We start from the raw sequence: 20754 nt of genomic DNA on the forward strand, positions 1-20754 counted from the left end.
ATGTCCACCCGGTCGAGAGGTGCGTGCGCACCATGTTGGATTGTGCTTTTTGCCCAATGAAAGCCTTGCCCTGAACATCTTGAGGTTATACTTCACACCCAACATATCCTATGTTGATGTTAGAGATCCTAGATTACAGTCAAAGTGTGTAGTGCAATGAGCTTTCATGACCAAACGATTAGCTGTTAATTTTCGAGATAGTATCAATGCCGAAATCTCATGTGCGATTTCATAATTATCTTTCGCCCCGTCGTATGTGGTTTCGTTCTTTCGTGGGCTTCCATGATGCTTGCCTACGTAAAGGTTGGGTATCGCGCTCTTCTGGCGTTCGGCTTACTTATGAAAAGGAGAGTAAAGTTAGTGGGACGATCAGTGTCGAATAGCTTATCTGACCGAGCATGTATGCAACAACTTTTTGAATTGTTCAATAGATTGTTTTATGAACATGTTTTGTGAACGTGTGTTTGCATTGATAAAAGAGCAATTAAAATGTGGATAGATTTTAAAGAGTAAAGTTGGATCGTTCAAGAACTATTACAATACATCTTGAACGCATATATTTATTACATGTGTTGTTTAGTAACTTCGAGTGCGTGGGAGGTCTTAAATCCCAATTTGGACTTAGACAATTCTATTAGATCCGGAATTGCTCGGTTCAAATTTGGAAGGAGTCATTTCCCCCAACCTGATTTTTAGTCCTTAATTGGTCATTTGACTTGTTAATACCACCGTAGTAACTCCATCCACCATCGGTCTAGGCTACTCTGCCAAATTTGTTCAGATCTCGGCAATGTTTGCTCCATCGACAAGCAGGAGCTTGGCACTACCATCAACGGAGGTCGAAGGTGGTAGCTGCCGGACGGTTGAATTCTTGGGGTTTCAGTGGCGGTTGTGAGAGAGAGAGACCGCCGTGATTGAGGGGCCGCAATAGAGTGGCGACTACGACATGGTGGCTCTCCAATTTTCGATAGAGATTAACAGTGTTTGTTTGGGTTAATACTTTTGTAGCTTACGATCACCTACTCGAGGAAAATTGTCCAAAAATCTTAAGACTTATTGTACAACCGCCAGCTCAATCATAAATTTTTTAATTGTGTCAATTTAATCTTAAACCTATTGTATGACAGTCAATTCACTTTCAAACTTTTCACTTATGTCAATTTAGTTATAAACCTTTCAAGAATTTGCCAATTTAATCCCGCACATTTTAACAAATATAGTCCTTCAGGCTAATTTGACTAGAAATTGCCAATGTGGAAGTCTAGTTAGCGCTAGCTACCTACATGGTGAGACTAACTCAGAATTTTTTATTGATATTTTTTTTTTCTTTCCTTGTTCCTTCTTCTTTCTTTTCCTTCGTAGGGTTGGCGCCATCGCCGGCCACTAGGCGAGGGCCAACAACCCCCGTCGACCTTTGGGCAAGCCCTCGTAGAATTTAGGCAAGGGCTCACCTACCCTCACTATGGCCACTAACGGCATTGCAAGCCCTTACCTAGGCCCTCGTGGGCCTCAACAAGGGTGTCGCGGTCTTCAATGGATTTGGCAAGGGCCATGGACCCCTTGCCTAGTGGCCAATGGAGCTCGCCGAGCCTCGGCCAGTGGTCGGCAACCTCACCAGCCTTGCAAAAGAAAGAGGGAAGAAAAGAAAAGAAAAGAAAAGAAAAGAAGAAAAATATCGATAATAAATTCAAAATTTTTTATGAAAATAAATAAACAAATTTATCCATGTTAGCATTGGGCAAGCCACGTAAGGATGATTGGCGTTGACTAGATCGCCATGTCAATAATTTCCTGTCAAAATTAGCTAGAATGATCACATTGATAATTTGCCAAAATATTTATAACTAAATTGGCACAATTAAAAGGTTTATAGCTAAATTGGTGAAATCTTTAGAGCTGAATTGGCGCAATTTAAAGGTATAGAACTGAATTGGCCAATGTATAATAGGCCTAGGATTTTTTGGATAATTTTGTCCTCCTATTCGTGCATTGTCTTTACATAAATCCACCAATTTTTGAAAGAGGAAAGGTTACTCCAATCAAGAATGTCATTGGAAAAGAGAAGGGATTGAGAGGAAAGAGAGGGGATTTTACCGGTATCATCTTGTTTGAATGGAAGAGGTGACCAAGGGAAAAGAAAAGAAAGGATGAAGTGGGATTATTATTTTTTTCTTTTTGTCAGATGAAGTGGGATTTGGTGCGGTTAATTTTATGGGTACTTGGTTCAATTCAAATTCGTCCTCCTATTTATAATCCTTTTTTCTTTCCCATTTACACTTTTGAGGTGTTTTCATTTAGGAAAATTATTTCTTTAAATCCTAATATACCTACTGCGCGAAACCAATAACACAAGCCTTTTTCTATATTACCACAACTCCCAAATTTGTGACAAAAATACCTTCCATCTAGGACCAAAAGCCCTAAATTCTATTCACCGTGACGCTAATACCTTAAACTTTTTTTGTTTTTGTGTCATGATATTTAAACTTGTATCGGTGCGACAAAAAATGCCCTTGGTCTACCACAAAAGCTCTAAGCTTTGCCCACTATCATATTCCAAACTTTTTTTTTTCACTCACCAATAACCCAAACTTGTGCTTGCGACAGAGGGTATTTTTTTTTTCACACTGGTACAAGTTAGGGAAAATTACCAAAAAAGCCCTAAACCTATTATCTTGTGCCAATTCAATCCTAAACCTTTTGCATTTATGATGATTTAGTCCTTCCTATCAATTTTCACTGCAAATTGCTAACGTAACGTGATTGAAACTGAAGTGGCAATTTTTAATATTATATTTGTAATTTGGGTTAATACCACAAAAAACCCCAAATTGGTACACTTGTGACAGTTTCACCCCAAACTATTTTTTAGATCACCAAAAACCCCAAACTAGTATACTTGCGATAAATTTACCCCATACTATTTTTTTAACCACCAAAAACTCCAAACTAGTACATATGTGATAAATTTATCCTAAACTAATTATTTTTACCATGAAAAATCTCAAACTGGTACATTTGTGATAAATTTACCCTCGGTTAAACTGGGTTAATATCATAAAAACCCTCCAAATTGATACACATGTGACAAGTATGGGGTAAAAACCCTAAACTGGTACATCCATGAACCGCCACGTGTCATCCAACTCAACAATTTGACGGTTAGATTTAATGAAAACTAACATAGGGTAAATTTATTACAATATACCAGTTTGGAGTAAATTTATCACAAGTGTATCAATTTAGAGTTTTTGGTGCTCAAAAAAATAGTTTGGGATAAATTTATCACGGGTGTACGGGTTTGGGATTTTCCGTGGTATTAACCATAATAACTTTTGAATTTTTTTATTTTTTGAATTTTTTATTTTTTCTTTTCTTTATCCTTTTTTTTCTTCCTCCTTCCACCAACCGATCGCCGAGGCCAAGGGCGGGCGAGGTACCTCCATCTAGTGACGGCGTGACCGGCCTCGCCGGTCAAGGTCGTGCTTTTCCAGTAGCCTGAGAGGTCAACCTCATCATCCCTTGCCTCCGGCAAATCCCTGAGCTTCGCGGCCTGCTAGAGGAAGAAGATAAAAAAAAAAAAAGGTAAAAATAAAAAAATGGAAAAAGATTAGAATATAGACTCCTTCAATTGGCTAGAATCCGTTACATCATATCTAATTCCTGAGACAAGAAGAAATGTCGGTATGGAGTAGGAGCAACTCAACTAGGGATGGAGACTCATCCCTCACCTAAGACCCTCCGATAACTAGCATAATGAGTACAGATAATGCACTAATAGGGGTAATCCGCTAAAATACAAAGGTTCGCAAGCAAAGGTTCTTCTTCCTCAATCTTCGGAGAATGCGGCGTTGTGCCACGTCGGCATTGATCGCGCCACGTCATCGCTGGCCGTGCCACATTAGCGATTTCCAGACCGGAAGGTCTAAATTGGTACAAATGCAAAAAATTTAGGATTGAATTAGCAAAAAAAAAGTTAAGAGTATTTGTGTCATAGTGAGTATAGTTTAGCAGCTTTGTTGGCCCAAAAAAAAGTTAGGTTTAGGGCTTTTTTGGAAATTTGTCTAGCACAAGTCTGTGGGTTATAGTGTCACAATAAAAAGTTAAGGGTATTTGTGTCACAGTGAGTATAATTTAGGAGATTTGTTGAAAAAAAAAAGTTTGGCGCATTGGTATCACAATGGACATGTTTAGAGTTTTATGTGATGAGAAAAAAATTACAGTAGTAGTGTCACGATGAATATAATTTATAATTTTTTATGGTATTAAGAACCGCATTTACTTATACAATAATTGATTATGTTTATGCTTGTTAGATCATTTATAAAAGGGTTAATATCACGAAAAACTTCAAATTAGTACACTTATGATAAATTTACCCAAAACTATTTTTTTTAATCATAAAAAATCCCAAACCGATAAAAATGTAACAAATTTACCTCAAATTATTTTTTTTAACCACCAAAAACCTTAAACTAGTGCACTTTTGACAAATTTACTCTAAATTGATACACTTATGACAAATTTACCCTCCATTAGTTTTTGTTAAATTTTACCGTCAAATTGCTGTTTAGAGACACATGGCAGTTGACTAGTACACCCATTTAGGGTTTTTACCATTTGTTTGTCACATGTGTATTAATTTGGGACTTTTCGTGGTATTAACTCAATTTAACGGAAATAAACGAATGGCGATTTGTCATAAGTGTATCAATTTTTGATAAATTTGTCATATGTGTACTAGTTTAGGGTTTTTGGTGGTAAAAAAAAATGAGGTAAATTTGTCATATATATATATATATATATATCAATTTGAATTTTTCGTGATTTTAACCCTTTATAAAATGAGTCCATCCAATGTTCATCTCGACTTGGTGCCATAAGTCTTAATCATGCCTCTACTTGTTTGGATGCTTGGTCAGACAAGAGGGGAATACCCTCCTCGATTCCTCAAATTCTCTCAAACCCTAATGAAAGTGAGATGTTTGATCTCAGTTCCTAGAACAATGAACTCTAGAGGCTCTTCGGCTGTTAAGCTTTGCTTGGTTAGACCTTCTAACTTCATTATTACTTCTGTCCACGAAATAACTTGATCGTCTCTCGGACCCCCAGAGATTTTTGCAACAAGTGAGAGCACGAACGGAAAAGAAAATTGGGCCAATGATTTGAGTATGATCCGCAAACGAAACCCCTAAAGACTCCCAAGGCCTTGGCAATTTGTTCCATGCTTTCTCATACTCCTAATTCTCCTGATCCGCAAACGAAACCCCTAAAGACTCCCAAGGCCTTGGCAATTTGTTCCATGCTTTCTCACACTCCTAATTCTCCTGATCTTAACGATGGAAAAAAAAAAAAAAAACAAAACCCAGAGCCAGATTAAAATGTTCAGCAGCAAAGTAATCAATATGGTTCACGATGCATAAGAGGACACAGACGATGAACCCTGCATTGTGAGGAGGACTATGTTGTCCAGGTTCGGACTTTTCTGTGAAGCCACCACAAATGAAAAGATTGACAGCTACAAGATAAGAGAGGAAAGCCCATCGTGCACCCCTCCTTACTCATTCTTTTTTCCCGGGACAGCATCACCTCCAATGGCATTGGCATGGCCCTCTCTGTTATCGCCCTTTCTCTCTTATCCCTTGGGATAGAAAGATCCTCAACTCCTCAGGCTCCTATTGGTGGGTTGGGTTCACGCAAGAACCGCATCCGGTTCACACACATCGTCCTGAACGCATCCCACCCCTTATTTTTCTCTCTTCTTTGGCTTTGGCCTACTTGGGAAAGGGCCCTTTCTAGGAAGGGGAAACAGTGTCCCTTAAAGTCTCAACAAGCTTTTAAGTGATGCTGCACGTTCGAGGCTTCTACTTTAAGTGCAAACTGGACCATCGCGTCTATCTCGAAACGTACAAGTCGTGCACGCTAAAAAAGCTTCTTTTCATTTAGGGATTATGACACAGACGGTCCCTATATTTTGGCTCAACTCACAATGCGATCCTTGAATTTTAACTCAATGCACAATGTGATCTCCGAATTTTTAATTTGTTCAATGTCAGTCGCTGGACTTTTGTTACATATTCAATGTAGTCATTGAACTATATGAAGATGTTCAATGTTCGGTATTGTTCCTGTTGTCCTTGTTCGAGAACAATATCGAATATTTTCAACATAGTTCAAGGACTAAATTGAACCCCGTACCAAATGTTCATGGACCACACCGAACAAATTAAAAGTTCATGGACGACATTGCACGTTGAGCCAAAGGTCGAGAATCATTTATGCCATTTTTCCTTTTGTTAAAAAGAAAAGCATATTCAATGCTAGTCTTTTGGGCGACCAAGAACGCACTGAAGGACTTTCGGAGGCATCCACGTAGATGGTATGGTGTTAGGCTGAAGTTGCTAATTCACACTGGTGAGAATGTTTGCTTCATAGATCGACGGATTGTGCAATGAAGAACGGACGTGCGGGCATTTTGTCAGGTAGGAGTTGTGCAGCGTGAAGTTTAGATTTTGCATGCCGTAACAAATACAGGCCATACCTTCATTCATTCCTGATGACATATTGGAAATAAATAAATATCGAATGCTAGTAAAGCTTTTGATGTTCTTCTTTGCTTAATCCTACTTATGTCTTGATGACCCAGGAGTAGGCTACATGGATACGAGCGCCCCGAGTCGACGGCTCGATGCCAAACAGTCATGGATCTCTTTCTGTATTTTTAGGCGCACCTTATTGATAACATCTAGTGAATTTAGCATTTTGTCCGTTTTAACTCCAACATCGATCGCCTGGAAAACCGTTTGCTTCCGGTTGGGTCGGGGAAAGTTCATGACCTCAATCTAGTAAATCCAACATTGCCTTTTGATTCTCTCCCTCTCTCTCTCTCCAGCAAATACTACTGTGCATAGTTTTCTGCAAAGTACATACTGTGAAAGCAAAGCAGAATTTACGCTGATTGGCATTTTGACAACCACCAAAGCATTGCCACAAACAGACCTGACGATGGGCTGAGCCGGAGACGGCCTTGTGTTGATTGGTTAATTCGGATCGAGTCATGTAGACGGCCCCAATCAGTCCTGTGATCTGTCTTGGTCCTTGCTGCTATGTAAGAAATCTCCAACATTCGAGTCACAGGTTTCCTTTCTCCTCTTGGGCCAGTGCAATCTCTTACATTGGTTAATTCTCCCGGTGAAGCTTGAGCACGCCGGCCTCGGGTGAGGCTCGACCTCGTGTGGCCGGTCGCCGGCCATCGTCGAGAACCCATCAACAGGCGGAGCAAGAAGGAAAAAAAAAAAATAAAGTTATGACACTAAAATTATTTTTCAAATAAGATCTAAACACCACAAAAGGTTTTCGATCAAATATTACCAAACAAAGGAAAATTAACCGTTTTTTCTAAAAATGATTTCTCGGAAAGTACTTTTCCATGAAGCTTTTCTCCAAACAAACGCGCCATTAGTGCATTTTATTTTTTATTTTTTTGGCCTTTTCTTCTATGGGCAGACTACTGTTGGTGGGATGAATGACTTAAAAGGATCAATGAATTGGTGAAGTCAACGTGGAGAGAGCTAGCAGAACATCTTCGTTGGCATTTCGATTATGAAGATTCATCCTTTGACTTTCATCGCATCAGACAAATTTTGGTCAAAATCTTAGCTGGTCAACGGTTTTTTGAGAACCCGATTCAGATAAGCGGCGCCTTATTCCCTAATAATTAATATCTTTAGACCTTTTATCTATTTTGCTAGAAAAAATAAATAAATTATAATGTGCAATAGGTTTGTGTTCATGAAATTTCTTTTTTTTTATTTTTTAAAAAATAAGTTGACTCTTGTAGATGGTTGATTTTACCTGGTTGTGATCATATTAATGCCCCGCTGTAATCTGGTGAAGATGAAGGAATCCCAAAGTCTTGGTCAACTCTTTTCGGGAGATCACATCTCGAAGTCTCTGTTAAAAGGTGCTGGCCTTCAAAAATTCCATCACCCTGCTTCTTTTGCTCGAAGAGAGATCATGTCCATCTCAGGAATCCAAGGACTGCCTCTGGAGGTCACTGGTAGAGTTCGATTCTCTGTTACCGCCGTCCAATTCGCTTTCAGCATTGTAGCTTATCGAATGCCTTCGATTCAACTTGTTTTCATTCTTTTCTGTTTCTTGCGCCAGTCGTCGGATGCGTAAATTTGAAGGACACGGAATGGATCTCCAGGCAAGACCCTTACGTTCGCGTCGAGTACGCCAGCTCCAAATTCCGAACCAAAACATGCACAGGTAAAACTAGGACTGTACCATTTTTCGAGAGTTTCTCTTCGTTTTTCAATTTCTCCCGGCCGATTTCCAAGTGTCTGTGGTTCCTTCCTCCCTGAGGTTGAAGTTGCTTCTGATATGCGCAGACGGTGGCAGGAATCCAATCTTCCAGGAGAAATTTGTGCTCGCCCTCATTGAAGGCCTGAGGGAATTGAATGTTATGGTTTGGAATAGCAACACTCTCTCTGCTGATGACTTCATTGGCAGTGGAAGGTACTTGGGTGATGGACATCTACCTACTATTATTTTGACCAGACCGAGAAGAAGAAACGACTGACTGAAATCCTAGTGAAGATACAAACATACCTGGTCCTTACACATTAGTCATTTCTTTTGCCAGGATTCAATTGTACAAGGTTCTGTCTCAAGGTTATGATGACACTGCATGGCCAGTTCAGGACAAATGTGGCAGGTAATGAGCTTCTCTAAACCCCTTCAAAGCCCTATTGCCCTCCATGGTTCACATGTATGCATTGCTTTCTTGATTCCAGGTACTCCGGCGAAGTGAGGCTCATATTGTACAGTTCTGCTACTCCTGTAATCTCTCTCTCTCTCTCTCTCTCTCTCTCTCTCTCTCTCTCTTCGCTCGCAAAGCATGCGCAAAAACCTGATAACGATGACTTTTACTTGGTGAGGACAGAAACGCATCCTTGTTACTGAGAAACCAATCTGATCCAAAGATCTAAGCTTTGCCCTTCTATCAGAAGTTCTCATTCAGCAGTTTGTGTTTTTTCAACACCAATCAACCTGGAGTAAATCTTCATAAAATGGAGTTAGGCAACAGTACTTGACAGTTCTAAAAGGATCTCTTTAGTAGACCAAAGCGCAAGGAGTCAACAATCTAGTTTTTCTTAGTCATCAGCATGAATAGGCAAGTTGAACTAACAGGATCCACAAAATTTCTGTTTTCTTGTGATCTTTGGCCAGCAATCGAAGCCGAAAGCCCAATCATTGGCTCCGCCGTGCGGAATTCTGGAGCCAACCATGCCCGGCATCCTGCCTTACACCCAAACAACCGCATCTCCTTATCCGACCCCATCACCATATGCTGCGGCGCTGGCATATCCTCCTGCATCAACCGCATACCCGCCATGTGCATACCCTCCCCCACCTACTTACTCGGCATATCCTCCTACTTCAAGCACGTATCCACCACCTCCTGCCTACCCTCCTCCGCCTGCCGGTTATCCCGCTTGCACTCCTGCAGGTTATCCTCCACAGTATCCGCCTCCAGCTTCGAGCTGTTACCCTCCAGGTAAATCTAGATCTTCACCATTTCAATTGCCTTTTTGCATAAGATGAGAGTACTGCGTACCTGCAAATTATCACGCCTTCGGATTGTTTTGTACTCGAGAATGGTAGCATGTCGAGAATTACATCCATCTTGGGAGTGAAGTCTAATGGACTCTTCTTCCATTCATGTATGGAATTGAAGCTTAATGGACTTCGTCGCAATGATGCAGGTCCAACAACAGCTGGAATCTACCCGCCTCCGCCCTACTGACCAGCAAATGGTCAACTCAGCTCAAAGAAAAGCTCGCAATCACGCAACAACAAGCTGCGTTAAATTCTTGGAAGAACATCAACGATTTGCGTTTTCCTCTCTTTTATTCTACTTTCTTTCCCTTCTGTTTTGGCAATTCAACTCAGCTTCTGTGACATGATCATCAAATCTGTTCCCGCGGGCCAAGCATTACTATGTTCTCTTTTGAATCTTTTTGTCAATCACAAAATCCCATGTTAGTTTGCTGCAGCAGAATGAACTTCTAAATGGTCGGAAACTAAGAAGCTTTGAGGTGACCGAGAAAATCGGGAAAATTCCGAAGACATTCAATGCGTGGCGAGGGTGATTCTCTCCTGTGCATCGATGCACCACTCAATCTGTACGCAAAATCGGAACCCAAATAAGATTGAGACGATTCGAGCGAGAGATAAATGCAGAAATGTAAATTTGGAATGCCGGACTTACGTGGTACGGTAATTTATCTGCAGGCGAAATAGGCCAAAAAATCCCGATTTCAATAATGCTCTAAACAAGCAAGTAACGTCGGAAGTTGCCGGCGCCAGATACTCATATTCCTCGGCATTCGCGAAAAATTCACATGTCTTGTCCACTTAATATAAGCACGTTCTGACCGAGGAAAAGGAAAGTGAATTTACAAATCCCCTGCCAATCGCGAGATCCCCGAGTCACCACTTTTCCAGCTACTTCGCGGACACCCACCACTTCGTCGCCCGATTTACTGCAACTTCACCTGGCAACTCACTTCAAAGTCAATTCGCGTCCACAAGCGCAAGGAAATGGCGCTTCTCGGGATGGATTTCACCTGCGCTCTCGAATCTCTGCGCGACGGCAGAGTCCCGGACAGGGACTGCGTCTTGCCTCTGTTGTCGAAGCTCGTCGGGTACTGCCTCATTGCTGCTTCCACCACCGTCAAACTCCCTCAGGTATAATCTCATCACTTCGTTCCTTGTTGTCGCGTCTCGTCCCTTGTGATTTGTGACGAACTCCTGAGTCCAGACAGTTCTGTTTCTATGGTTTGCACGAGCAATCCCTCGGGAAAAGAATGGACCTTTTTGAGAATGGTTTGACTTTGACACTTTCCAAGGTGATGGGTACTCTAGCCCAATGGTGTTCGACCTCCAGATTGTTTTGGATTTAGAATTTGGTTTGCTTGAAGGTTGATAATCAAATGCTGTCTCTATTGTTGCGGAGTAGTTGTACAAACTCTTGCAGTAATGTTGGTCGCCGAAATCTTACTTTGGCAACCACAGATATTGAAGATTTTGAAGCACAGGAGTGCGAGTGGGCTCAGTATGTTATCCTTCGAGCTTGACGTGGTCGGCTACACTATCGCTTTGGCGTATTGCCTCCACAAAGGGCTTCACTTCTCTGCGTATGGCGAGCTGGTGTTTCTTCTGATCCAATGTATGTTACTATCCGGAGCCATTGGAGGAAGTTTAGAGATTGTTTGGTTCTAGACAATTTTCCAAATCTCAAGGGGCTCCACTCAGTGCATTGAGTTCACTTTCCACAGCGTTGCATTTCTTCATGATGTTTGCTCTCACTTTCACTGAGAATCTGCCTAGCATGATAGAGTCATTCATAGTCAGAGAACACTAATTTTCTTCTTATTTTTGTTTGGAGGGTCAGAAAACGGTTCTTTTTAGTCTTTAGCCTTCCGGATAACTTCATTTCATTCCCGGAAAACTGGGAAAAAAATGCCTAACACTTTATGGCTACAGGCATTTGACAGTTATCATAGACGCCTGATTATGTGACAATCATTGGAAGTGTGGCTTCCTTGCCATCTTCAGTGCCTCTTTTCAGGGAAAGCACTAGTTGAAGGGTTATTCTTATCTCGCCAATTTATCTATCTTGAGCTCACAAGTTAAAGCAAATTAAAGTGCAACTTAAGTAAATGAAGTAAGGTAGCTCTGTCGGTTACTTGATATCTTCCACTTTTTCCTTTTGACCTCGTGCTTAATCAGAGTGGCAACTATGTCCAAGGACAACTCTTGTAGGATCAACTTTTTCCAGAGCACAAACTCTTCTGCTGCTCAAATTCACAAAGAATTGCTCCCTGTATTCATAACCCTGTGCGTTGACTCAAGGAATTGGACTTGGTTGACAGAGTAAGGGGGTGAATGATAACCATTCTGTTTCAGAAATAGATTTCTGGCTAGAAATAGTTTTTTCTATTTCTGTTTCTGGATGAGTTTCTGAGCAAAAAAATGTGTTTGATAATGACATAAAATTTCTACTTCTGAAAAATGTGTCGGCCGGTCAAAAAAAAGCCACGCCGAATTGGACTTGGCCAGCGGGTGGTAGTCGGCGGCGGCAGATGTTTGAGAAAAGGTGAGATTTCTATTTCTGTTTCTCGGAAAAGTAGAAAATTTTTGTTTCTCATTTCTTCTTCAAATCTATTTCTGAAACAACTTTTTGTTTCAGAAATAGGAAAATAGAATTACGTTACCACACAAGTTTCTGTTCCATAAATAGGTTTGGAACAGAAATTTTGTTTCTGGATGGATTTCATGCACCCCCTAAATGTATTACACTCTCAGAATGGATGTGTTTCCAGCGGCAGGCTGTTAGATATTTTCATGAAATGATTGCTGCTAAACAACTCTTATCTGCTTATTCGTCAGTATGCTTAGTCTTTCTTGTCCTTGACACTATGAGTTAATTTGATGTTTACAATTCACAGCTATAATTTTGGTTGCTATAATATACTACTACTCACAACCTCTGGGGGCCAAGACATGGACCAAGACAGCATTGTATCCTCCTTCCTTGGCCAGCAGAATTGTTTTGTCCTGAATGGCTGTATCTTTGATGTTCCCTGATGATTAGTTTTTTCAACCTTTTTCCTTAACGTGTTGGCATCCAGGTATTGTGCTTTGGCCCCAACAATTTTATCTGGTAAAGTTGATCCTGTTCTTTTTGAAGCTTTATATGTGAGTATCAAATGTTTCTGTCACTCTGCAGTCTTCTTCTACTTATGACTTTGTTTATTTTGTAATTCACCTGCTCTAGTTATATTGTCATCACATGTATTTTTTAAGTTATTCTCCTTCTGAGATTACATCTATATGGTTTTAACTTAACATGAAACTGAAATCCTCCAACACAGGCATGCCAGCATGCTGTATTTTTCTGTGCAAGAGTTCCACAAATATGGAAAAATTTCACTGTAAGTTTTCTATTTTTGGCTGTAACTTCTCTACAAGTTGAAGAATGCTAGTATGGAGTGTTTTAAACAGCATTTGTCTTGATATAATTATGATAAAGGGATTGATTATCTTTCCAAATGAAATAACCATGATGGTTGAAAACGTTCATCCAAGTTCAACTCTCTCTTTTCCTTATTTAATCAACTTCTGAATTTGATAAGTAGAGCCATGAGAATTAGCTTAGCTGTCATTTCCCTTGCCTTTTTGTTTTTGGTTGCATTCGATAAGGGGTTAATTAACTAGAAATGTGAGTTCTCAATGATTTTCCTTGGGCAACTCACTCTTCTCCTTAAGAATTTTGGTCCTATCATTAATGAACAAGCAATAATTTGGGTGTATCTTATTCCTCTAATAATATCTTGAAGGGGTTAATGGTTTTCCTGTGCTTCATTGAGTTGCCCCATTATGATATTTTTGCAATTCTAATCTTGCAATCTTTACCATTAGAATCTTACTGTGTTCATGTGATAACAATTGTAACTTCTTGCTGAGCAGACCAAGAGTACCGGGCAACTCAGCTACTTGACATACTTGATTAATTTTGGAGGTTGCATGGGTGAGTTTGGACTGCTTTTTGAATAGCTCTACACTATGTGACATAATTGAGTTTTTGAATTTAATGTACATTTTCAATCCCTCCTTTATGGCAGCGAGAGTGTTTACCAGCATACAAGAAAAAGCGCCAGCAAGCGGTAACCCAATCTTTTCTTCCTTATGATTTCAATAACTGTTGCTTTTGAACATCCACCAACAATACGAAGATTTAATCATAGGTCAGGCTTCTCCGTGTCTAGCATTTTCTTAAATTGGGTCATCATTTACTTTTGCTTCTGTGGCATAATCGCTGTGGAAGCAATGGCCTTAAAGTAGACTTAACTTTAATTTGCTTCTATAGGTCAAATAAATTCATTTTCTCTTCAGGAGATCAGAATATGCTCCTTCCTTTTTTCTAGCTGTCCACCTGAGTGGCTAATGGAAGAGCTTCCTTGAATGAAATACCTGGAGGAAAACTGAGGAACACAATCAAAAACTGAACAATGCACCCTGGTACAGACAAATGTGAACCACCATCGTCAACGGAGCGATAACGATGAACATTCTTAAATAGTCTTCTTACCGATTTGACATGGCCAATGTTAAAATCAGCACACTGTTTCACGAATCACCCCATTTTTTTTTTTTTTTTTTGCATCTGCCACGGCCTGTTCAGCTATTTATTTCCTTGTTTCTTATGGATCCCGTCAACTTCTGTGTCCTCATTTCTATTGCAGTTGTTTTGGGCTCACTGCGAACTGTGGCTACAAATGGCACCATCCTGATTCAGATAATTATATACCGCAAGTCACATGAACAAAGAGAGAAGAAAATCAAGTAGGAAGCGTCCTTTTTCTCTTTGCCGTTGAAGCAGGTACTTCTTGTGTATGTTCTGGTTCTATCAATAGTGCAGAGAGGTGAATCATTATCCTGCGGGGTGCATCTCAGATACTTAGCTCTTCTGGGATCGAAGGATGAATAGGTGGTCAGTGGTCTTGATGAGTATGGAGAAGTATTGATACGCGCACCGAAAATGCTTTGTCATTCCATTCTTAGTCTGTAGAATTCAGCTTCTTATAGCTTTCAATCAGGACTACTTTTCTTATAGCTTTCGATCAGGATTACTTCAAAGCAATCCTGATTGAAGTGTAGTAATCCTGATTGAAGTAACACGCAGATCGCATTGTATTGTAATCGTGGCCAAACCACTACATAATCGTATTTTCTCTGTGCAACAGGTCTGCCCAAGTAATTGAACATAGAATTCTCTTTGTACACCGAAATATATTTTGTCTTTACATTATGGAACTCTTTAAGTAAAGATATGTTTAAATGACACTACCGTAATATTTATAAAGACTGGAATTTAGTAAAAAGGTAATAAAAATACAGCATATCTTTGTTGATCCAAGAAATTGATTGCAGTGAAAGGGTATTCTAGAATCTGAGCAACAGTGTAATTATGAAAACTTGTGAATAGTACCGAAAGACCGATTCGGCTTTGTTATGGAAAAGTCGAGGGATTTTGTAATAGTTCAGGGTCTTGTGGGGGTTCTCTCTCTTGTCTGATTAAATAAAAGAACTACATTGAACATTTGAGAGTTATTCAAGGGCAACATTAAACAAAATGAATCTCTAAAAGATGATATTGCATGTCGGGCCAATATTTGGAGATTGCTAGTGTCGTTTTTCCTTCCGTGGTCACTGTTTAATACGTTTCAACGGGAGAATCTCAAACAACAAAGGCCTGAAAACATGATTAATAAGGGCTCAACTTCTCTACTTACTAAGTCACTCCAAAACAACCAAGACTGTCATTGAATCTTAAGGGTAGTAGAGATATTAGGGAACCCGAAGAGAAGAAAAGATTCTCGACATGGATACGTAATTCAAAATGCCGGCGGCTAATTTTAAAAATCTTATCTCTGTATACAATGCCCGGACTCGGACCGATTCTCAGTTTGCACAATTAGAGAAGGCTAACAAGTTAAAACTTATTTGATGCCTGGTGGGTAAAGAATGAAGGACGATGAAAGAGAACGGAACGAAAACGCACTTTGCATAAATTTTCAAAACAGGACGTGACGTTTCATCAAAACAGAAACTATATCAAAGAGCTAAATAGATGCTTAGCTTTTTGTTTTTTTCTAACAGTAGAAGTTGTTGGCCTTTGTTTGGCGCTGCATTGCAAGGATAGATGATGACGATGAGAAAACATTTAGGTCGAGTCTAATTGCCCTGAATCTATGTCTAGCTTGCTCCCGCTTCTTGATCTAGTTCATTGCGTCATCGCTTACGTAGTTGTAAGAAGAATCCACGATGTGTCGACGTCGATTTAGGTTGAGGATAAGGACGGGGCAGGTTTTTAAAGCCTTTGATTCTTGGAAGTTTTGACAAAGACACTAGTCATCCAGATGGCTTTGAGATGTACACGGTGGCAAGAACTGAAAATTAGGCAAAATTCCTTTTCAAGACATCTCTCCTGACCCATACATTGACATCTCATCGCCCACCTGATCAATCCTAACCACAAGTCAGAAGAGAAAATGGGTAAATTGACCGCCATTAGAGGATTACATTGAAAGGGTTACATTAGAATTTCGTGCCAATGTTTATAAATGAATTGGCAAAATTGAAATATTTAGTATAGATTTGCTAAATTGGTAAATTGACCCCCATTCGAGGATTACATTGGAATTTTACGCCAATTTTTGAGACCGAATTGACAAATTTAAAAAGTTTAGGAGAGATTTGAAGTCCGTACAATATATTTATGAATGATTGGGTAACTTTTCCAAGAGGAAACATTGAATTCTCGTTTGATTAAAGGTGCATTTATTTCGCGAAAAATAAATGATGTTGAAAACATTTTCCGAAAAAATATGATTTATATCTCTCGAAATAATTAGCCAATGTAAATATTTTCGTCATTAATAATAATTTATTTCTAAATAATTTCGTGAACAAAGAACCTTTTTTTCATTCATTTTTATAAATAATTCAAGCCATCATTTATTAAAAAATGTTTTCTAGATGGTTCGTTTTTTGCAAAACAAAAACACCCTAAATATATGCCCGCTTCAACGCACCTTTTTTTCGAATTTTCTCTTGCCCTTTTCCAACCGACTTTTGACCCTGAAAATGAGCTAAAGAAAGAACAGAGGAAAGCCAGAAAAGGACGACCCAGATGAAGAAGCGTAAGTATTACGAAGAATATTATTCGGATCGAACATCAAGCTTTCCATGTTCACTTTCGGCATGTGAATTGGCCCGCAACTTGCGTAGGTGGGTTTAGAAGTGACTCCGCATTGACCCGTGGAAAACGAGATTCGATTTGCTTTGAAGCAAAGGTCCAAGTGTTGTGAGGTCCAGATCACTTCCCCTACAGAAGCCAACATCTTACCTTACAATCCGATTTAACATGCTCAGAACGTCAATCCCCAGACCAAAATCCACGTGAAGTCCATATCGCAGTAGTCACGACAAAAGTCCGTGATTTCACGATGATCACTGTCCCAGGAGACCTGCATTGGCCTCCGCCGGCAAGCCACGTGTGCACCTCGAGACTCGTCGGCAATATGCTTGCAAACACCTTGAGCTAATCAGCAACATGTCTGATTTTGACTGGAGTAATCACCAAGCGAAACTCAGCAGACAACCAAACAGACATTAAATCCAACCTACAATTAAAGGTAGTGCTCTCACCGGCGAGAACACTCAAGCCTCACTGATGTACAAGGAATCAAACATATACAGAAGCCCGTTAAAACGTAAACATTCCTGCACAGCTTTTTCAGGCTGACCGGTTCAAAACGTCAACACAAGATTCATACATTCTGACTACGGCTTCCTAGGACCATGCGGTCCTGGGATATAAAAGTGTCTTGGCATGTTATATGAGCTTACTGAGACCATGAAGTAACTACCCAGATTACATCAAGAGAAAACAGCTAACAGCATGGTAACAGAAATACCTCTTTCCTTTGTCAATTGCCATTCAAGGAATAGATCCTGACCAAAAACACGTCACCCGAATCAAACAGGATGAGCCGATGAGAAATTGTAGGAAACCACACATAGGTGATTACTAATTCAACAGACCTGCGAATCTAATTCTCAGTTTCCAAACAATCAGATTATAAGTCGACTGATAAGTTATATTTAAGAAGTCACGACCCCTGTTGCCATTTTTCACTTCAGTATCCTAATCACTACCATCTCTTTTCTCTTGACCATCCCCCGACTTGGAAGCCAAGGGACTGAATTACCCTTGAGTAGCAAGAGAATAACGCGAGCCACTCGAGAATGCATACCAATGGGCCAGCGCAACTGGCAATAAATCAAAACAATTCTCTTCAACTTAGAGCATCAAATTTCAAACATGAGCATTCCTCACAAACTCAGGCAAGCTTGGGCAACAGCTGAGTAGTGCTTCTACACCTAATTGAAACTGGGAAATTCTCCATACAAAGCTTCTCTAGAGCTGTACATTTAGCAGAGGGAATGGTATCACTAACCACTGATTGCTAAACCACTCTAAACTCAGGCAATTCAATTCCAGCAAAACTCAAGCACGATTTTGTCACACAGGCACCAATTAGAACAGGTTTGTGCATGCTAGGACAACAGTCAGTGATGGCATGAAGCCGATCATCTGCAGATCAAAGTTCAAAACCTAAAGACCCATGAAGTAATTCAAACTTGAGGCACCGAGGGGACAGTCATTGGTTTACCCTGACAGTTAGGAGATTCCCCTAAGATTTTGTTTTTAGGAATCTTTTCTGCCACTTGACCATCGTCTGAACGTGCATGCCATTAAATTCTTTCCGCTCAAACTGCCCAACCTTGATTTAAAGGAAGACGACCGACTGGTGCCACTAGATGATGCAATATGAGCGCCGGCTGTTTGGCTGGGTACAGGTGGAAACTCCACATGATTTTCTTCTACTACACCATCACTGGCCAATGCATCCATCTGTTCTTGGTCACTGGAGTCCAAATTCAATGCAATTGATTCCCTCCTCGTTCTCAACCAACCTGCACCCTCAGAAGTCACTCCACCACACTTCTTAACCTTCAGTTTCACCAAATTAGGGCAACCAGAGGCTAATGCTTTCATCCCTTCATCCGAAACAGGGCAATTTTTTATGCAAAGCTTCTTGAGTACCATACATCTAGCCGCTATGCATACAATCTCAGGATCTCCAACTGTATCGCTACTGCAAAATGCCAGTCTCTCTAACGTGCCACAGTTAGATCCTAGCAAATCCAAGCTCGATTCAGTAGGATTGAGACCGATGAGAACAAGCTCTTGCAAATTAGGGCAATGCTTTGCGACGGCAATCAAACCATCGTCACCAATGCGGTTTAGCTTCAACCCATCAATGTGGAGCTTCCTCAATAACTTACAACGCTCGGCAACCGATACCAGCCCTAAGTTTGTACACTGTGGCGTCTTTAACAGATGCAGTATCTCAAGATCCGAGCAATTAGATAGCGAGGCAATGCCAAAATCACTTACCTGGATCCTCTCCAGATGGATCTCCACTATTTTTGTGACCCTCTCCACCATAACTTGGAGCACCGTGTCCCAATCTCCAAAACATTTCACCAGCTTCAACGTCCTCAAGTTCTTCGAACCGATGATCAGCGGACCGAAGCATTGCCCATTGTAAAGCTCCTTCAAGCAAATTGTTTTGAGGGAAGCCGCAGCCGCGCCAGGCCCAATAGGCTCGGTCGTAGCTCCTTCAGCGGGACTCCGAAGCCGCTTCACAGATAACTCTTCGAGCGCGGCACAGTGATCGAGCACGGCGTTCATGCCTTTGGCTCCGAACACACAAGATCCGCACGAGAGCTTCCTCAACCCCCGGCAATTGCTCGCGAAGACCGCGATCCCCGTGTCCGTGAGCTCACGGCAGCCTCGCAACTTGAGGCGCGTGAGGTTCCTGCACTTGAGCGAGATCAGCACGAGCGCGTCGTCGCCGATGCTCAGCGACTTGCGGTCGCACTTGAGCGCGAGCTTCGTGACCAAGTCGAACCGAGCGAACAGCGCCGGCACCACGTCCAACAGCTCCGACTGAGCATTGAGAGCGAGCCTGTGGCGACTCTGACCTTCGACCGTGAGCCAGCGGCGGCACACGAGGGAGCACCGACTCCGGTCGCTGGAGCCTAGGAACTGGAAGACGCAGGCCAGGCACTCGTCGGGGAGATCGGAAATGGAGACGGAGAGATCGGGGGCGGCGGACTCGCCGGCTGCCTCCCCGAGCAACGGCCAGATCACGGCCTTCGACTTGGAAACCGAGTGGCCGCCGAGGTCGGGGTCGGGGTCGGAGTCGGAGTCGGAGTCGGAGTCGCGGCGGCCGGGTAGGGAGGCCGGCGAGGACGACGACTGGCCCATCAGCGATGGAGGCGGAGGCAGGATTCGGGGCGGCTTATCTTATCCTCTGGTTGGGTAGAGGAGAGATTGCAGAGTAGCGAGTGGGTGGGATACACGACAGTCTGGCTCGGGGGAATATGGAGGGCGAGAAATGTGGGAAAGAACTGTTGCGTTTGAAGAGTCAAAGCGCGCAGGATCGGCCGGCCCATCGAGGAGATATCCAACTGGGCCGAGCATCAACACTCAGCGGCCAGAACCCGACTTCAAGATTCGGCCCATCCTGTAACTTAAGAAGGATTTCGAATAAAATTACCTTTTATACGGTATTGAGAAACCTTGTGATTTTACCAAGCATTGAATTGCGAAACCATGTGATAAATTTTTAATTATGGGTTTAGCGGGTGCATGCCTATATTATTAAAATAATAAACTGTTATTCACCATATCAACTAATAAAGGGTGAGCATGCATTCAAGGTAGAAACCGGAAATGGAATTGTAGCATATTTGAACTTGTTATTGTTTATTTTAGTATGTGTTTTTCATCTTTTATGAATTATTTCTATTGATAAATTGGGATTTTTGTTGATGTATTTACTTTCATTTTGCTTAATTAAAATGAAACGAAAAAAAGAAGAAAATGAAAAAAAAAAAATATTGGCCGGTTCCCAACTAGATTGACTGCATAGGTTCCATTTTTTCAGGTATGTAAGGTAAGAATGAGAAACCGATTGCCACGGTATAAGTTTTAGATTTCAGGTGAAACTTAGACCGATCTTGAAACAACTCACCTTGTCACGA

At 41.2% G+C, this 20754-nt stretch overlaps 3 protein-coding genes across 7 annotated transcripts; 2 read left to right on the forward strand and 1 right to left on the reverse strand.

The window, feature by feature from the left end:
- The first annotated feature begins 7896 nt into the window (after window positions 1-7896).
- On the forward strand, window positions 7897-10131 carry LOC115747912 (protein SRC2 homolog). The gene is made up of 7 exons (XM_030684239.2): window positions 7897-8059; window positions 8167-8271; window positions 8394-8520; window positions 8648-8719; window positions 8799-8844; window positions 9235-9562; window positions 9771-10131. Exons 1-7 carry the CDS (start codon window positions 7897-7899, stop codon window positions 9809-9811), a joined length of 882 nt encoding a protein of 293 aa, XP_030540099.2. The 3' UTR covers window positions 9812-10131.
- A 236-nt stretch (window positions 10132-10367) lies between these two features.
- Window positions 10368-14899, forward strand: LOC115747913 (mannose-P-dolichol utilization defect 1 protein homolog 2-like). Of its 4 annotated transcripts, XM_048275339.1 has the most exons (9): window positions 10373-10755; window positions 11083-11236; window positions 12519-12591; window positions 12702-12768; window positions 12945-13004; window positions 13540-13600; window positions 13695-13736; window positions 14316-14423; window positions 14573-14899. In XM_048275339.1, the coding sequence occupies exons 1-8, from the start codon at window positions 10609-10611 to the stop codon at window positions 14417-14419; spliced, it is 708 nt and encodes a 235-aa protein (XP_048131296.1). In that variant the 5' UTR covers window positions 10373-10608; the 3' UTR covers window positions 14420-14423; window positions 14573-14899. The 4 variants fall into 4 exon arrangements, with proteins under 4 accessions (XP_048131297.1, XP_048131299.1, XP_048131296.1 ...); XM_048275340.1 differs by lacking the exon at window positions 13695-13736 and having other exon boundaries at window positions 10368-10755; window positions 14316-14899; XM_048275341.1 differs by lacking the exon at window positions 12945-13004 and having other exon boundaries at window positions 10375-10755; window positions 14316-14899.
- On the reverse strand, window positions 11365-20103 carry LOC115747908 (putative F-box/LRR-repeat protein 8). Of its 2 annotated transcripts, none has more exons than XM_030684235.2 (2): window positions 17975-20101; window positions 11365-11375 (listed from the first exon to the last, which is right to left on the reverse strand). In XM_030684235.2, exon 1 carries the CDS (start codon window positions 19973-19975, stop codon window positions 18347-18349), a length of 1629 nt encoding a protein of 542 aa, XP_030540095.2. In that variant the 5' UTR covers window positions 19976-20101; the 3' UTR covers window positions 11365-11375; window positions 17975-18346. The 2 variants fall into 2 exon arrangements, with proteins under 2 accessions (XP_030540095.2, XP_048131293.1); XM_048275336.1 differs by lacking the exon at window positions 11365-11375 and having other exon boundaries at window positions 17865-17977; window positions 18616-20103.
- Window positions 20104-20754: the final 651 nt, after the last annotated feature.

Source organism: Rhodamnia argentea, chromosome 2 (genome assembly GCF_020921035.1).
Source record: "Rhodamnia argentea isolate NSW1041297 chromosome 2, ASM2092103v1, whole genome shotgun sequence".
Classification (NCBI taxonomy): Eukaryota; Viridiplantae; Streptophyta; class Magnoliopsida; order Myrtales; family Myrtaceae; genus Rhodamnia; species Rhodamnia argentea.